Consider the following 15892-nt stretch of genomic DNA (forward strand, 5'->3'; position numbering starts at 1 on the left):
ATGACAGTGGGGAAGGGAGTCAAAAGCTTCAAAACAGTTATTAGGCATTCATACCTCTTAAGATCTATTCTGTGCCAGCACATTGATGTAATCACAAAGAAAGCGTGGGTCTGAGCCTGGGCCTGTTGAAGAGTGAGGAGATTTGGTATGTCACCAAATACTTTATTGAACTTTTGTCGGCTTAAAACGTCTACCTTGCAGGTTGGTAGGTAAATTGGCCATTGTAAATTGGCCCTCCTATAGGTGGTAGAATACTCTTTTGAACCTCTAAAGGTGTATGGTAGAGAACAGAATGACTTATTCAATCATGGCCAAGTTTGGTAGCAGACTGCGGTGGACATTGCCCAGTGTATCACAGGTATTGACCTCGCCAATATTGAAGGGATCTGTAGGAGGCACTGCACCAAAAATGTGGTTAATATCATCAGAGAACCACAAAGAACCACTTGCCACACACACATCTCGCCATCACTTTTGGGCGAAGATAGAAACATAGAAAACAAGTGTGGGAGTAGGCCATTCAGCCCTTCGAGCCAGCACCACCATTCAATATGATCATGGCAGATCATCCAAATGAGTACCTGGTTCCTTGCCTCTCCCCATATTCCTTGATTCCATTAGCCCTAAGAGTTACATCTAACTTTCTCTGTGAATTGGCGGGAATTCCACAGATTCACAACTCTCTGGGTGAAAATGTTTTCCCTCATCTCAGTCTCAAACGGCCTACCCTTTATTCTTAAGCTGTGAGCCCTGGTTCTGGATTCCCCCAACAAATCGGGAACATTTTTCCTGCATGTAGCCTGTTCAATCCTTTAAGAATTTTATGTGTTTCTATAAGATGCTCTCTCATCCTTCTAATTGGTGCAGTGGACTGAGGGAGAGAAGACGCTGGTGAGTGGGCTGGGATCATACGTTGGGGCTCAGGGTGTTCTGAGGTCAGCTGTGGGAGGTACCCCGGGGCACAGAGATGAGGTGAGGGGGTAGATTGTTCGCAGGTCAACATGTTCAGATTGAGGCACCAGTGGAGTGAGCTGCTGGAGGCCTTGCAGCAGCCTGGGGCTGGAGTGGACCGGGCGACACTCCAAGAGGCCAAGCGCTTGGATCAGATGTGACCTGCAGTGGCACGGAGCAGTAGAGCAAAGCTGGAGGACATTGACAACTTGCCTGGCCAGGTCGACCCATGCAACTCTGACCCAGTACCTTCGTCAGGACAACAGACCTTTATGACCAATAGACAATAGACAATAGGTGTAGGAGTAGGCCATTCGGCCCTTCGAGCCAGCACCACCATTCACTGTGATCATGGCTGATCATCTGCAATCAATACCTCGTTCCTGCCTTCTCCCCATATCCCTTCACTCCTCTATCTTTAAGAGATCTATCTAACCCTCTCTTGAAAGCCTCCAGAGAATTGGTCTCCACTGCCTTCTGAGGTAGAGAATTCTACAGATTCACAACCCTCTGTGTGCAAAAGTTAGGACTCTACAATTTTAACAACATGAATCATACAAAATGGTGATGAAACATGGCGGTGCTTGTGTACTTAGATTTAATTTTAGTATTAAAGATACAGCAAGGATAACAGGCCCTTCGGCCCACTAAGTCCGCAACGACCAACACCCTAGGAAGAAGCCAATTAACCTACAAACCTGCACATCTTTGGGATGTGAGAGGAAACCGGAGCACCCAAAACCCACATCACAAGCAGAACATACAAACTCTGTAAAGACAGCACCCATAGTCAGGATCGAGCCCAGGTCTCTGGTGCTGTAAGGCAGCAACGCTGTGCCCTGTGTTGTACTGTCACGGTGCAAGCTACTATTCCTACACTCTTGTACTTGATTATGATTGTACCTATGTATAGTAAGAGTTTTACTGAACTGTATGTTAATAAAGAATTTCACTAAACCTAGGTATATGTGACAATAAAATATAATCGAATCATTGGGAAAAAGGTGCAGGAGCCTGATAGCATGATCTCCAGGTTCAAGAACAGCTCCTTCCCAGTAATTGGCTCTTGAACACTGCACAACACTAACCACTATATCGGCAACTGTGATGTGCTTTGCACTTTGTTTTTTGGTTGCACGTGGATTGTAATTTTGCACCAATATGGTCTGGTTACATGGTATTACTGATTATAAATCTATAATCGATTATTGTTTAGTTATTTGCGTTTTATTGCATTAATGGGCCTGTTTATGTTTTAGCAAGTAAGAATTTACTTATTCCGTTGCCAGTACATATGACAATCAAACACTCCTGACTATCCTAACTTGATCCTTGAACAGTGGCCATTAAAAACAACATTTTTTACTGATTGAATGCCTCATTGTCAACTTCTCCTTCACTAACAATGAACTTGAAATGTAGAATGCTTTGATCTCTCATTGTCCCACCTTATCCTTCCATATCTCAAGTCTCACTCTCCCCTGACTCTCAGTCTGAAGAAGGGTCTCGACCAGAAACTCCACCCATTCTTTCTCTCCAGAGATGCTGCCTGTCCCGCCGAGTCACTGCAGCGTTTTGTGTCTATCTTTTGTGTAAACCAGCATCAGCAGTTCCTTCCTACAGTACATTTCTTCTGTACTGTGACTAGATTTAAAAGAACAAACACCGAACAAGACCAGGCTGACTGTGGCATTTTTTAATACACACATGCCATGGTTATTTTTTTAACTCAGCACACTTGAAATATCAAAAATCAATTTTTTGAAAAGACATGACCACATAATGCTGCACCTGAGTGTGCGGTGAAGCTCGCTCTCATTGTTTCACTCTCGAACTGAATAAACAGGCAGGGCCACTTCAATATTAAAGTTCAACCGCACCTGAAATTAACCCACAAAAACCAAACAAATGCAAAGCACGTTTGAAGAACATACGGCAGGGATAAAGTGGAGCATGGAAATGAAACATGTCTGAAAAGCAAACTTGTTTACTGAGCGGGGCTCTGAAGATTTACAGCCAGCCAAACTGGCAGCCTTTTCCCTTACCTTAACCATCCTTCAAGCCACCCTTACCCAAGCAGAAGGTAGACACAAAATGCTGGAGTAACTCAGCGGGACAGGCAGCATCTCTGGAGAGAAGGAATGGGTGATGTTTCAGGTCGAGACTCTTCTTCAGACTGATGCTTAACGCTTACCCAAACAGACCTACCATGTGATATAGGAAATGGAAAGACACTGCTGAAGTTGGTGTTACTGTTCCTCTGAGTGGCAGCATGTAGTGTGTGCACCTGCACTCCCTCTGGGCCTTGGTTAGAAGTCCATTTCATGCGAATCCAGGCATAGCACCGAGGGGGGAATTAATTCTCAACTGTAGAAACAAGTACAGAATGTTCCTCAATCCAAATCGCTCGCTCTCAAAATAATCCCTGTTGCTCCTTATTTCCTGATCGGTGTTTCCTCTCGCCCGACAAAGTGTACCTCTGCCTGCACGCGTACGTTTGGCTGTCTCGCCCTTCCTTTTCCAGGTCACCCTTCCTTTTCGCAGGAGCCAATCTCACTTCCACCCCATTCCCTCACAACGCCAGCAGGAGCCGTCGCTATCAACAACCTGTTGCTGAAAGCTGAGACTGTGACTGCAAAAGGCTCACCTCCCAACCCCGCAGCAAAGAAAAGCTCCACGCCTTCGTGACAAAAGAAATTCTAGGCCAGCCCATAACTTCTTTCAGTCTCTCCCTCTCCTTACAATTACACTCAGTCGCTAGAAACCTATAAACAGCTCCATTATTTGACTTTGTAGGATTAGATAACGCTCTCAGCTCAGAAACACACCATTCAGCCCAATGGTGTTTGTGCCACCTAAGGGCCCTTCCTGCCTTTCTTTATCGCCTTCTATCAACAACTATTTATGTTGCATCTTTAACATAGCAAAACATCTCAAGGCACTTCACGGCAGAGGTAACAAACATCTTGAAGCGCACACATAGACACGTTAGCGCAGTTTGTATTGTTAAATGAAGCAACACCACAAAAGAGTTGGAGAGGCGGAATAGTTTGGGAGGAAATTCTACCCCTCAGGATTTTGGCAGCTGAAGATACAGCTGTCAATGGAGGGCCGATTAAAATCAGGGACAATAAAGAGGTCAGAAATAGCACATTTACCTCCCTCATACTTAACTAGTTTCCTGATATATCTTCAGCAAAGACATATCAAATTAACCATTTCATTTATCAACCTATTTCACATGTTGACCACCAAGTATTTTTCTGTAAGATGTACTGAAAGTAATATTTCTGGTTGGTGCAAAATGATTTTTTAATATTAAAATTCTGTACACTCAGTCTGCAATGCAGTGTAATATAGCCGGGATAAAGTAGAGAGTTTTAAAAAAACTCATTGCCCTTAATCAGCCATTCACCCGATTGTCAATCAAACGCTCCTTTAGATATTTTTTTCCATACAATGTGCCTTTCTCTGGCTCTGCCCTGTATGATCAGCTGCCACTGCAAACTTATTAAGGAGTCAGCTGTGCCTCAGTGGCAGCTCTCTTGCCTCCGAGTTAAAAGGTTGTAGGTTCAAGATCAGCGGCAGGAACTTCTTTGAACACAGTCACGATCAACACGACCAGGTGGAACTAGTGTAGCTGGGTCATGTTGGCCGGTGTGGGCAAGTTTCCATGCTGTATCACTCTACGACTCTATACCACTCTGTTAACTGAATCAGTGCTGCACAGTTTGATAAGCTCTCCTTTCAAATGAGTTATTGAATCTAGCCTCTGCTAGTCCTACCAGGCAGATGCAAAGGGTGCCGTGGCATTATCTACATCAAGATCTAGTGAGTTCTTGGTGGCGTCTTGTGCCATATTCATCTCTCGATTAATCATTTTGTCTGTACATTGTCACCTATAGCATTATGCAATTGTCTGCAAAACCTATATTACAGTGGCCACTACACCAATTCATTGATTGTCCAGTGTTCTAAGCTGTCCTGTGGTCGTGAAATATACTATTTAATTGCAGGTTGTTCTTAATTTATCCCCTACTATGCATGTCCCTTTAAGATCTCCACTGCCCCCAAATCTAAGAATCACTTGATAAATATCCCAATCCTGTACCTGCCCCATGCCTCCTACTATTTCCTGACCAGAGCCACAATTTCTCCCACCATCCAAGCTTAATTACTCCCACCTTTCTGGATCTTCACTCTAACAGGAACAAACGTGCGTGGGAGATTGTGTCTTACAAATCTCATTACGTTTTTTGAAGAAGTAACCAAAAAGGTTGATGAGAGCAATGCCATAGACATTGTCTATATGGACTTTCTCAAGGTATTTAATAGGGTTCCACATGGTCGGCTAGTCTATAAGGTGAGATTGCATGATCTCCGGAGAGAGCTAGCCGACTGGATACCGAATTGGCTTTGTGAAAGGTAGCAGAGGGTGATTTTGGAAGGTTGTTTTTCAGACTGGATGCCTGAGACTTGTGGTAAACATAGAGACATAGAAAATAGGTGCAGGAGTAGGCCATTCGGCCCTTCGAGCCTGTACCACCATTCAATATGATCATGGCTGAGTGAGCCTCAATGGCCAGCACTGGGCCCATTGCTGTTAGTGGTTTACATCAACGATTTGGATGAAAATGTAGAAGGCATGAATAGTAAGTTTGCAAAAAATGGTTATCAAAAAGTACAGCAGGAACTTGATCAATTAGACAAGTGTGCTGAGGATTGGTTAATGGAATGTATTACATACAAGTGCAAGGTGTTGCATTTTGGGAAGTCAAAGCAGGGCAGGGCCTTCATAATGAATGGCAGGGCCCTGGGGAGTGTGGTAGAGCAGGGAGATATAGGAGTGTAGGTACATAATAATTCCCTGAAAATTGTATAATTGGTAGATAGGGTGGTCAAGAAGGCTTTCATCAGTCAGGGTATCAAGTTTAGAAGTTGGGATGTGATGAAACAGTTGTACAAGACGTTGGTGAGGTCACATTTGGAGTATTGTGTTCAGTTTTGGACACCCTGCTATAGGAATAGAAAGCAGGAACCACGTACTTATCTACACTAATCCCATTTAACCACATGTGGTCCACAGCCATTTATGCCTTGAGAATCATAAGCTTATCAAGATCCTCCATTGATGTTTGTTCAGGGGAGAAGGTGCTTACTCCTTAATATTATGTCCAAATGTTTATGCGGAGATGGGATGTTACTTCCGCAGAAGATTATAATCTACATTTAAGAAACATTTGGACAGATACTTGGATATAATAGATTTAGAAGTTTATGGGCATACCACAGGCAGGTGGGACTAGTGTAGATGGGGCATGTTGGGCGGCATGGGCCGAAGGGCCTGTTTCCATGCTGTATGACAACTGGGTGGAAGACTATTCCCTTTATCGCTCCACCACAGAAGGAGGAAAGTGAAGGCAATGACCTAATATGGGAAAATGATCCCCTAATCCTTAAGTGGCTAGCCAAGTTATGTACAGATCTTAACCAACACTGCAGAAGATTTATCTCTCTAGGCTTCATAAGATGCCTATTGACTGACTTGCTGTTAGCTGAGTTGAGGCCTGTTTAGTTATCATGGTGAAATGTGTACTTATGTACATACAGAGATATATATATATATGAACTTTTTATTGTTTATTATATTGTTTTTAAAGTACTACATTTACATTTTCTGTTGAGCTGCTGCAAGTAAGAATTTCATTGTTCTGTTAGGGACATATGACGATAAAACATTCTTGATTTCTTGATCTTGCTCTCTATTGAAATTGATGCTTCTCGTCTGAAGGTAGGTCCCCTTCCAGGTATCCTATGTGGACCTTTATTGGACTAGTCGGAGTCAAACTGGGCCAGGGGTTCGCTGCATGTTAAAACATTGCCTGGCACAAAGCTTACACATGGTTCACTGATAGCACGCAGGTTCGAGTCACGCTCCAGAGCAACTATTCCTGGCCGACACACTGAGTGAATTCTGGAGTACTGCACTGCTGGCAGCACTGTCCTGTGGATGAGGCATTAAAGTGAATTCCCGTCTGCCCTTTCAGAGGGATTCCATGACATGACAAAGAAGAGCAGGACATTCTCCCAATAGGTCTGGCTAATTATTATCATTCAACAGTAATAAGACCCTGTGACACATAAGGCCTAAGACAAGGAGGCATTGATTCAAGAGGGCAGGCTGTTGGTGCGTGGCTTAGGTTACAGAATTCCACTACTGAGACCCTCTTCAGTTTCTAGGGGAGGGAGGGGGGAGGGCATCATGAAAACTCAAACATCAATTCCTTTAAATTGGCACGTCATTTTACTAGTAAACTATGAATACTCCCAGTCGAATTGTTAGATTCTGTTCAGATTTGAAACATATTTGTTTCATTAGTTTACCATAAGAACAATTTTAATAATAAAAATCTCCAATAAATAGATACTACCTGACATGCCAAATTCATCCAGCACTTTGTATTTTGCTCAAGAAGTTAGTATTTGAGGTGTCAGGATGCACTCCTCCCCCTCCCAAAACACGAAGAGGGTCTCAGTAGTGGAATCCTATGGAGGTGCTGTGGAAGTGCAACTCCCTCTTCTCCCCTTTCCCATTGTGCAAAATGAATAAAAGAATGAACTGCACACCTCCAGATTCAGGAGCAGCTGTTATCAGGCGACTGAACTTTCCTACCAACCAGTCGAGAATAGTCTTGAGCTGCTATCTACCTAATTGGAGACCCTCAAACTATCTTTGATTGGAATTTACTGGACTTTATCTTGCACTAAACGTTATTCATGGTATTCACTTTATCATGTATCTGTACACTGTGCATGGCTCAAATGTAATCACATATTGTCTTTCCGCTTACCAGTTAGCATGCAACAAAGGCTTTTAACTGTATTTAAGAAGGAACTGCAGATGTTGGAGAATCGAAGGTACACAAAAATGCTGGAGAAACTCAGCGGGTGCAACAGTATCTATGGAGCGAAGGAGATAGGCAACGTTTCGGGCCCAAACCCTTCTTCAGACTACCCTGGTACACGTGACAATCAATAAACTTGAACTCAAACTCAGGCTAATGCTGTATACACTGCATTTGTCACGGGAAATACCTCCACAATTAGACATTCTGTCTCAAGGATGTATCATCACATTCACTTATTCATGCTCCCACGAGGTCCTATCACTTTTACACATTCACACTTGTAACAAGACTGTCACATTCACACTTCCTGCAGACACTGTTTCAGTCACACTTCGGGCAGACTACTGACACAGTCACACCGCCACAGACACTGTCACTTTTACACATTCACATTTACCAGAGTCACTTTCACATTGACACATTTCCCTCTCCCATGAGGCACTGTCACTTTTACAGATTCTAACCTCTTCAAATGAGACTGGCTGACTTTTCCGTCGTAGTAGGATGGCACAAGAGGCTGTAAAAGAAGGCTCATCCTGCTTATCAATTAAAAAGAAGCTGTCACAGTGCAACGGACTCAAAGTGCAATTTTTGTTGAGATTCCACACAACATCGTTTTTATTCCTCACAAAAATCTTTGTTTGCGCTCTTTGTTCTTCAGCAAGGAGAGTGATTGGCGAGTTACAACTGGGATTTGTGGGTGTTTCTATTTTTCTTAACTGCTTTAATTCTCGGAGAAAAGTAAAGATAGGAACTTCAGATTGTATACAGTTATGCATAAAGCGGAATAAAACTCCAAACATTATTTATTCCCTTTAATTTAAAGCATGAAGGTCATAAGTGATAGGTCCAGAATTAGGCCATTCAGCCCATCAGGTCTAATCTGCCATTCAATCATGGCAGATCTATCTGTCCCTCCTAACCCCATTCTCCTGCCTTCTCCCCTTGACACCTGTACCAATTAAGAATCTATCTATCTCTGCCTTAAAAATATCCATTGGCTTGGCCTCCACAGCCTTCTGTGGCAAATGATTCCATAGACTCACCACCCTCTGACTAAAGAAATCCCCCCTCATCTCTTTCCTAAAGGAACGTCCTTTAATTCTGAGGTTATGAGCTCTAATCCTAGACTCCCCACATCCACTCTATCCAAGCCTTTCAATGGTAATTCAATGGTAATTCAACGGCAATTCAATGGCAGGAGAATTTGACTCTGTAGTATGTTCCACCTGTCTTATGTGGGAAGTCAGGTACATATACTGTGTCCCTGTCAACTGACTGTGCAGAGAATGTGAACAGCCACAGCTATATTGACTGACTATATTGTATAGAAACAAGGAACTGCAGATGCTGGTTTACAAAAGAGGATACAACTGTAGTAACTCAGCGCGTCAGGCAGCATCTCTGGCGAACATGGATAGGTGACGTTTCGGGTCAGGACCTTTCTTCAGAAGCATCGCCGAGATATAATTAGTAAGTTTTCAGATGACATGAAAATGTTGTTGAAAGTGAGTAAAATGGTCTCTCATTACATGATATTACATAGAAACATAGAAACCAGGTGCAGTAGTAGGCCATTCAGCCCTTCGAGTCAGCACCACCATTCAAATGATCATGGCTGATCATCCAAAATCAGTACCCCGTTCCTGCTTTTTCCCCCATATCCCTTGATTCCGTTAGCCCTAAGACCTAAATTTAACTCTCTTGAAAATATCCAGTGAATTGGCCGCCACTGCCATCTGTGGCATATAATTCCACAGATTCACAACTCTCTGGGTGAACAAGTTTTTTCCCCATCTCAATCCTAAAGGGCCTATCCCTTATTCTTAAACTGTGACCCCTGGTTCTGGACTTTCCCAACATGGGGAACATTTTTTCCTGCATCTAGCCTGTCCAATCCCTTAAGAATTTTAAATGTTTCAATAAGATCCTCTCTCATGCTTCTAAATTCCAGTGAACACAAGCCCAGTTGACCCATTCTTTCATCATATGTCAGTCCCGCCATCCCGGGAATTAACCCGGTGAACCTACGATGCACTCCCTCAATAGCAAGAATGTCCTTCCTCAAATTAGGAGACCAAAACTGCACACAATACTCCAGGTGTGGTCTCACCAGGGCCCTGTACAATTGCAGTAGGGCCTCCTTGCTCCCAAACTCAAATCCTCTCGCAATGAAGGCCAACCAAATATTGACCAGTTGGCAAAATGGATAATCATAGAAGCTGAAATATAATCCTGAAACACAAAAAGCATTAGGAGAACTAATAAATATATAACATGCACAATTAATGTTAAGGTCCTAGATGGTATTGAGGGACAGTGTTGCTAGATAATAGGATTTTTTTTCCACATATCAAAGTGCCAAAACCTAGGGGCTATAGGTTAAGTGGTTAGAGAATTGGAGGGGATCTCAGGAAGAATATTTTCATCCAGAGGGTGGCTATTGGCAGGAGCATACTGCTTGAGAAGGTGACAGTAACAAATGCTCTCAGAAAATTTAAGAACAATCTAGATTGCCAAGGCATAGAAGGCTTTGGCCCCAGTGCTGGAGAATGGGGTTAAAGTACATGCATTGTTGAAGATACATATTAATGGGCAAAGGGTCTGCTTAAGTGCTATATGACCCATGACTGTGTATAATATCCTCTCTCACTCGACACTATCACATTTGCACAGTTGCTTCTTTGACCGAATTACACATTCTCTCCCCCATGAGACTATCACATTTGCACTGTTGTTTCTGGTAGAAATAATCACATTTAGCCATCCCCCCCCCGTAGGATAATGATACATTTTTGCATTAATTCCATTGAGAAATCTGGTCATATTGCCCATTATTTCTCCTTGCATTTACTGTCACATTTACACCTTATCTCTCACACAAGGCACTGCCAGATTTGCATCCTTTCTCCTGGGATAGGTAGTCACATTAATACATGACCTCTCCAAGGAGACACTGTCAGATTTCAGCATTCTCCTCGCAGTAACGAGTCTCACCTTCAGAAATCCCTCTCAGGAGTTACTGTCACATTTGCACATTATCAGTCACTGGAATGACGGTCACACACACAGGCCATCTTTACAGTTGTAGTAATCTCATCCCGGAGATACTGTTACACTTGCTCTCTCTCTCTTTTGGATTACACTGTCATATTCGCACATTATCTTCGTGAGGAAGTGCATTCACAATTATACACAGAATCTTCTTGGCAAAATAAACATGTTATCTATTACTCTCTAATCTGTGATACTCTTTATACGTTATGTCTGGAAATACCTTAGCACATCCATGAAATCACAGCAGGTACTATAATATTTCCATGTTTTATTTCGGAGGAAGTACAGCAACATTTGAAAATAAACCCACGGGGAATTTGCAATATTATTTAGTGGGCAACACTGGATCACGGGATCCAACTTGCACGGGATCCAGCCGGCACACTGGTTGAAATACTGCAGCCATTTTATGTTCAGTTGACAATAGTCAATTGACAATAGACAATAGGTGCAGGAGTAGGCCATTCGGCCCTTCGAGCCAGCACCGCCATTCAATGTGATCATGGCTGATCATCCCCAATCAGTACCCCGTTCCTGCCTTCTCCCCATATCCCCTGACTCCGCTATCTTTAAGAGCCCTATCTAGCTCTCTCTTGAAAGTATCCAGAGAACCGGCCTCCACCGCCCTCTGAGGCAGAGAATTCCACAGACTCACAACTCTCTGTGAGAAAAAGTGTTTCCTCGTCTCCGTTCTAAATGGCTTGCCCCTTATTCTTAAACTGTGGCCCCTGGGTCTGGACTCCCCCAACATTGGGAACATCTAGCGTGTCCAAACCCTTGACAATCTTATATGGTTCAATAAGATCCGTAGTTGAACAAAGGGGACTATGAAGGCATGAGAGGGGAGCTGGCCAAGGTAGACTGGAAAGGGATCCTAGCAGGAATGATGGTGGAACAGCAATGGCAGGAATTTCTGGGCATAATCCGGAAGACGCAGGATCATTTCATTCTAAAAAGGAAGAAAGATTCTAAGGGGAGTAGGAGGCAACCATGGCTGACAAGAGATGTTAGGGATAGAATAAAACTAAAAGAAAAGATGTATAACGCAGCAAAGAGTAGCCGGAAGCCAGAGGAATGGGAAACTTTCATAGAACAACAGAAGGAAACAAAACGGGCAATACGGGCTGAAAAGATGAAGTACGAAGGGAAGCTGGCCAGGAATGTAAAGAAGGACAGTAAAAGTTTCTTTAGATATGTTAAGGGAAAAATAGTAGCAAAGTCAAATGTGGGTCCCTTGAAGGCAGACACGGGTGAAATTATTATGGGCAACAAGAAAATGGCAGAAGAGTTGAATAGTTACTTCGGATCTGTCTTCACTAGATGTACTGGAGGACAGAGGATCTAAGGGGGTAGAGGAACTCAAATAAATTTTCATTAGGCAAGAAATAGCATTGGGTAGGCTAATGGGACTGAAGGATGATAAATCCCCTGGACCTGATGGTCTGCATCCCAGGGTCCTCAGGGAGGTGGCTCTAGAAAAGGTGGACGCATTGGTGATCATTTTCCAATGTTCAATAGATTCAGGATCAGTTCCTATGGATTGGAGATTAGCTAATGTTATCCCACTTTTCAAGAAAGGAGCGAGAGAGAAAACGGGAATTACAGACCGGTTTGCCTGACTTCGGTGGTGGGAAAGATGCTGGAGTCAATTATTAAAGAGGTAATAATGGGGCATTTGGAGCAGTAAAAAGGATTAGTCCAAGTCAACATGGATTTATGAAAGGGAAATCATGCTCGACTAATCTTCTGGAATTTTTTGAGGATGTGACAAGTAAAATGAATGAAGTGGTGCCAGTGGATGTAGTGTGTCTAGACTTTCAGAAAGCCTTTGATAAGGTCCCGCACGGGAGATTGGTGACTAAAATTAGAGCACATGGTATTGGGGATAGGGTGTTGACATAGATAGAAAATTGGTTGGCAGACAGGAAGCAAAGAGTAGGAGGAGTGAATGGGTCCTTTTTAGAATGACAGGCAGTGGCGAGTGGAGTGCCGCAAGGCTCGGTGTTGGGGCCGCAACTGTTTACCATATATATTAATGATTTCGAAGAGGGAACTAGGAGCAACACTAGCAAGTTTGCGGATGACACAAAGCTGGGTGGCAGTGTGAACTGTGAAGAGGATGTTATGAGGTTGCAGGGTGACCTGGACAGATTGAGTGAGTGGGCAGATGCGTGGCAGATGCAGTATAATATAGATAAATGTGAGGTTATCCACTTTGGCGGCAAAAACAAGGGGGCAGATTATTATCTCAATGGGGTTAGGTTAGGTAAGGGGGAGGTGCAGTAAGACCCGAGTGTCCTTGTACACCGATCACTGAAAGTTGGCTTACAGGTACAGCAGGCAGTGAAGAAAGCTAATGGAATGTTGGCCTTCATAAGAAGAGGATTTCAGTATAGGAGTAAAGAGGTTCTTCTGCAGTTGTATAGGGCTCTGGTGAGACCGCATCTGGAGTATTGTGTACAGTTTTGGTCTCCTAATTTGAGGAAGGACATCCTTGTGATTGAGGGAGTGCAGCGTAGGTTCACAAGATAGATCCCTGGGATGGCGGGACTGTCATATGAGGAAAGATTGAAAAGACTAGGCATCTATTCACTGGAGTTTAGAAGGATGAGGGGGATCTTGTAGAAACATATAAAATTATAAAAGGACTGGACAAGCTAGATGCAGGAGGAATGTTCCCAATGTTGGGCAAGTCCAGAACCCGGGGCCACAGTCTTAGAATAAAGGGGAGGTCATTTAAGACTGAGGTGAGAAAAAACTTTTTCACCCAGAGAGTTGTGAGTTTGTGGAATTCCCTGCCACAGAGTTCGGTGGAGGCCAAGTCACTGGATGGATTTAAGAGAGAGTTATATAGAGCTCTAGGGGCTAGTGGAGTCAAGGGATATGGGGAGAAGGCAGGCATGGGTTATCGATAGGGGACGATCAGCCATGATCACAATGAATGGCGGTGCTGGCTTGAAGGGCCAAATGGCCTCCTGCACTTATTTTCTATGTTTCTATCCCACCTATGCTGCACTCCCTCAATAACAAGAATGTCCTTCCTCAAATTAGGGACCAAAACTGCACACAACACTCCAGGTGTGGTCTCACTAGGGCTCTGTACAATTGCAGAAGGACCTCTTTGCTCCTATACTCGACTGCTCTTGTTATAAAGGCCGACATGCCATTCGCTTTCTTCTGCCTGCTGTACCTGCATGCTTACTTTCAGAGACTGATGAACAAGGACTCCCAGATCCCGTTGTACTTCCCCTTTTCCCAACTTGACGCCATTTAGATAGTAATCTGCCTTCCTGTTTTTTTATACCAAATTGGATAACCTCACATTTATCCACATTAAACTTCATCTGCCATGCATCTGCCCACTTCCCCAACCTGTCCAACTCACCCTGCATTCTCATAGCATCCTCCTCACAGTTCACACTGTTTTGTGTCATCTTGTGTCAAACTGCTTTGTGTCATCTGGAAATTTGCTAATGTTACTTTGAATCCCTTCATCCATATCATTGATGCATATTGTAAATAGCTGCGGTCCCATCACCGAGCCTTGCGCTACCACACTAATCACTGCCCGCCATTCTGAAAGGGACCCATTAATCCCTACTCTTTGTTTCCTGTCTGCCAACCAATTTTCTATCCATGTCAGCACTCTACCCCCAATACCATGTGCCCTAATTCTGCCCACTAATCTCCTATGTCGGACCTTATCAAATGCTTTCTGAAAGTCCAGCTACACTACATCCATTGGCTCTCCCTTGTTCATTTTCCTAGTTACATGCTCAAACAATTCCAGAAGATAAGTCAAGCATGATTTCCCCTTCGTAAATCCATGCTGACTCGGACCTACTGCTATCCAAATGTGCGGCTATTTCATCTTTTATAATTTACTCCAGCATCTTCCCCACCCCCGATGTCAGGCTAACTGGTCTATAATTCCCTGTTTTCTCTCTCCCGCCTTTCTTAAAAAGTGGGATAACATTAGCTACCCTCCAATCCACAGGAAATGATCCCGAGTCTATAGAACATTGGAAAATTATCATCAATGCATCCATGATCTCTAGAGCCACTTTTGTCAGTACCCTGAGATGCAGACCATCAGGCCCCGTGGATTTATCAGCCTTCAGTCCCATCAGTCTACCCAACACCATTTCCTGCCTAATGTGGATTTCCTTCAGTTCCTCCATCACCCCAGATCCTCTGGCCACTACTATATCAGGAAGATTGTTTGTGTCCTCCTCAGTGAAGATGGATCCAAAGTACCTGTTCAACTTATCTGCCATTTCCTTGTTCCCCATAATAAATTCACCTTTTTCGGTCTTGAAGGGACTAACTTTGGTCTTAACTAATTTTTTCCTCTTCACACACCTAAAGAAGCTTTTACTATCCTCCTTTATATTCTTGACTAGCTTACCCTTGAACCTCATCTTTTCTCCCCGTATTGTCTCTATTATTTTTATCCTGTCCCTGACGTCCCTTGTCAGCCACTGTTGCCCCTTACTCCCCTTGGAATCTTTCTTCCTCCTAGGAATGAAATGATCCTGCACCTTCTGTATTATTCCTAGAAATGCCTGCCATTGTTGTTCCACAGTCATCCCTGCTAGGGTATCTTTCCAGTCAACTTTGGCCAGCTCCTCCCTCATGGCCCCATAGTCCCCTTTATTCAACTGTAACACTGACACCTCCGATCTACCCTTCTCCCTATCCAATTTTAGATTAAACCTGGCCATCTCCTAATGGCTCATTAACCTCAAGTTCCTTTATCAAATCCGGTTCATTACATAACACTAAATCCAGAATTGCCTTCTCCCTGGTCGGCTCTAATGCAAGCTGCTCTAAGAATCCATCACGAAGGCACTCTACAAAGTCCCTTTCTTGGGGTCCAGTACCAACCTGATTTTCCCAGTCTACCTGCAAGTTGAAATCTCCCATAACAACCACAGCATTACCTTTGCTACATGGCAATTTTAACTCCTAATTCA

The 15892-nt window shown here is 43.5% G+C and overlaps 1 protein-coding gene across 6 annotated transcripts in view; it reads right to left on the bottom strand.

Moving 5' to 3' along the window:
* The window catches only part of sash1a (SAM and SH3 domain containing 1a), a 146314-nt gene that overhangs the window by 115594 nt on the left and 14828 nt on the right, over positions 1-15892 (bottom strand). The window contains exon 1 of one of the 6 annotated variants that reach the window (XM_055639036.1): positions 3160-3596. The exons of the other annotated variants lie outside the window; for them this stretch is intronic. Within the exon in view, the coding sequence (XP_055495011.1) occupies positions 3160-3225 (66 nt within the window). The 5' untranslated portion in view covers positions 3226-3596. Of the gene's footprint in view, positions 1-3159; positions 3597-15892 lie in introns of those variants that run through there. 6 annotated transcript variants of the gene reach the window in all.

This window comes from Leucoraja erinacea, chromosome 8 (assembly GCF_028641065.1).
Source record: "Leucoraja erinacea ecotype New England chromosome 8, Leri_hhj_1, whole genome shotgun sequence".
NCBI lineage: Eukaryota > Metazoa > Chordata > Chondrichthyes > Rajiformes > Rajidae > Leucoraja > Leucoraja erinaceus.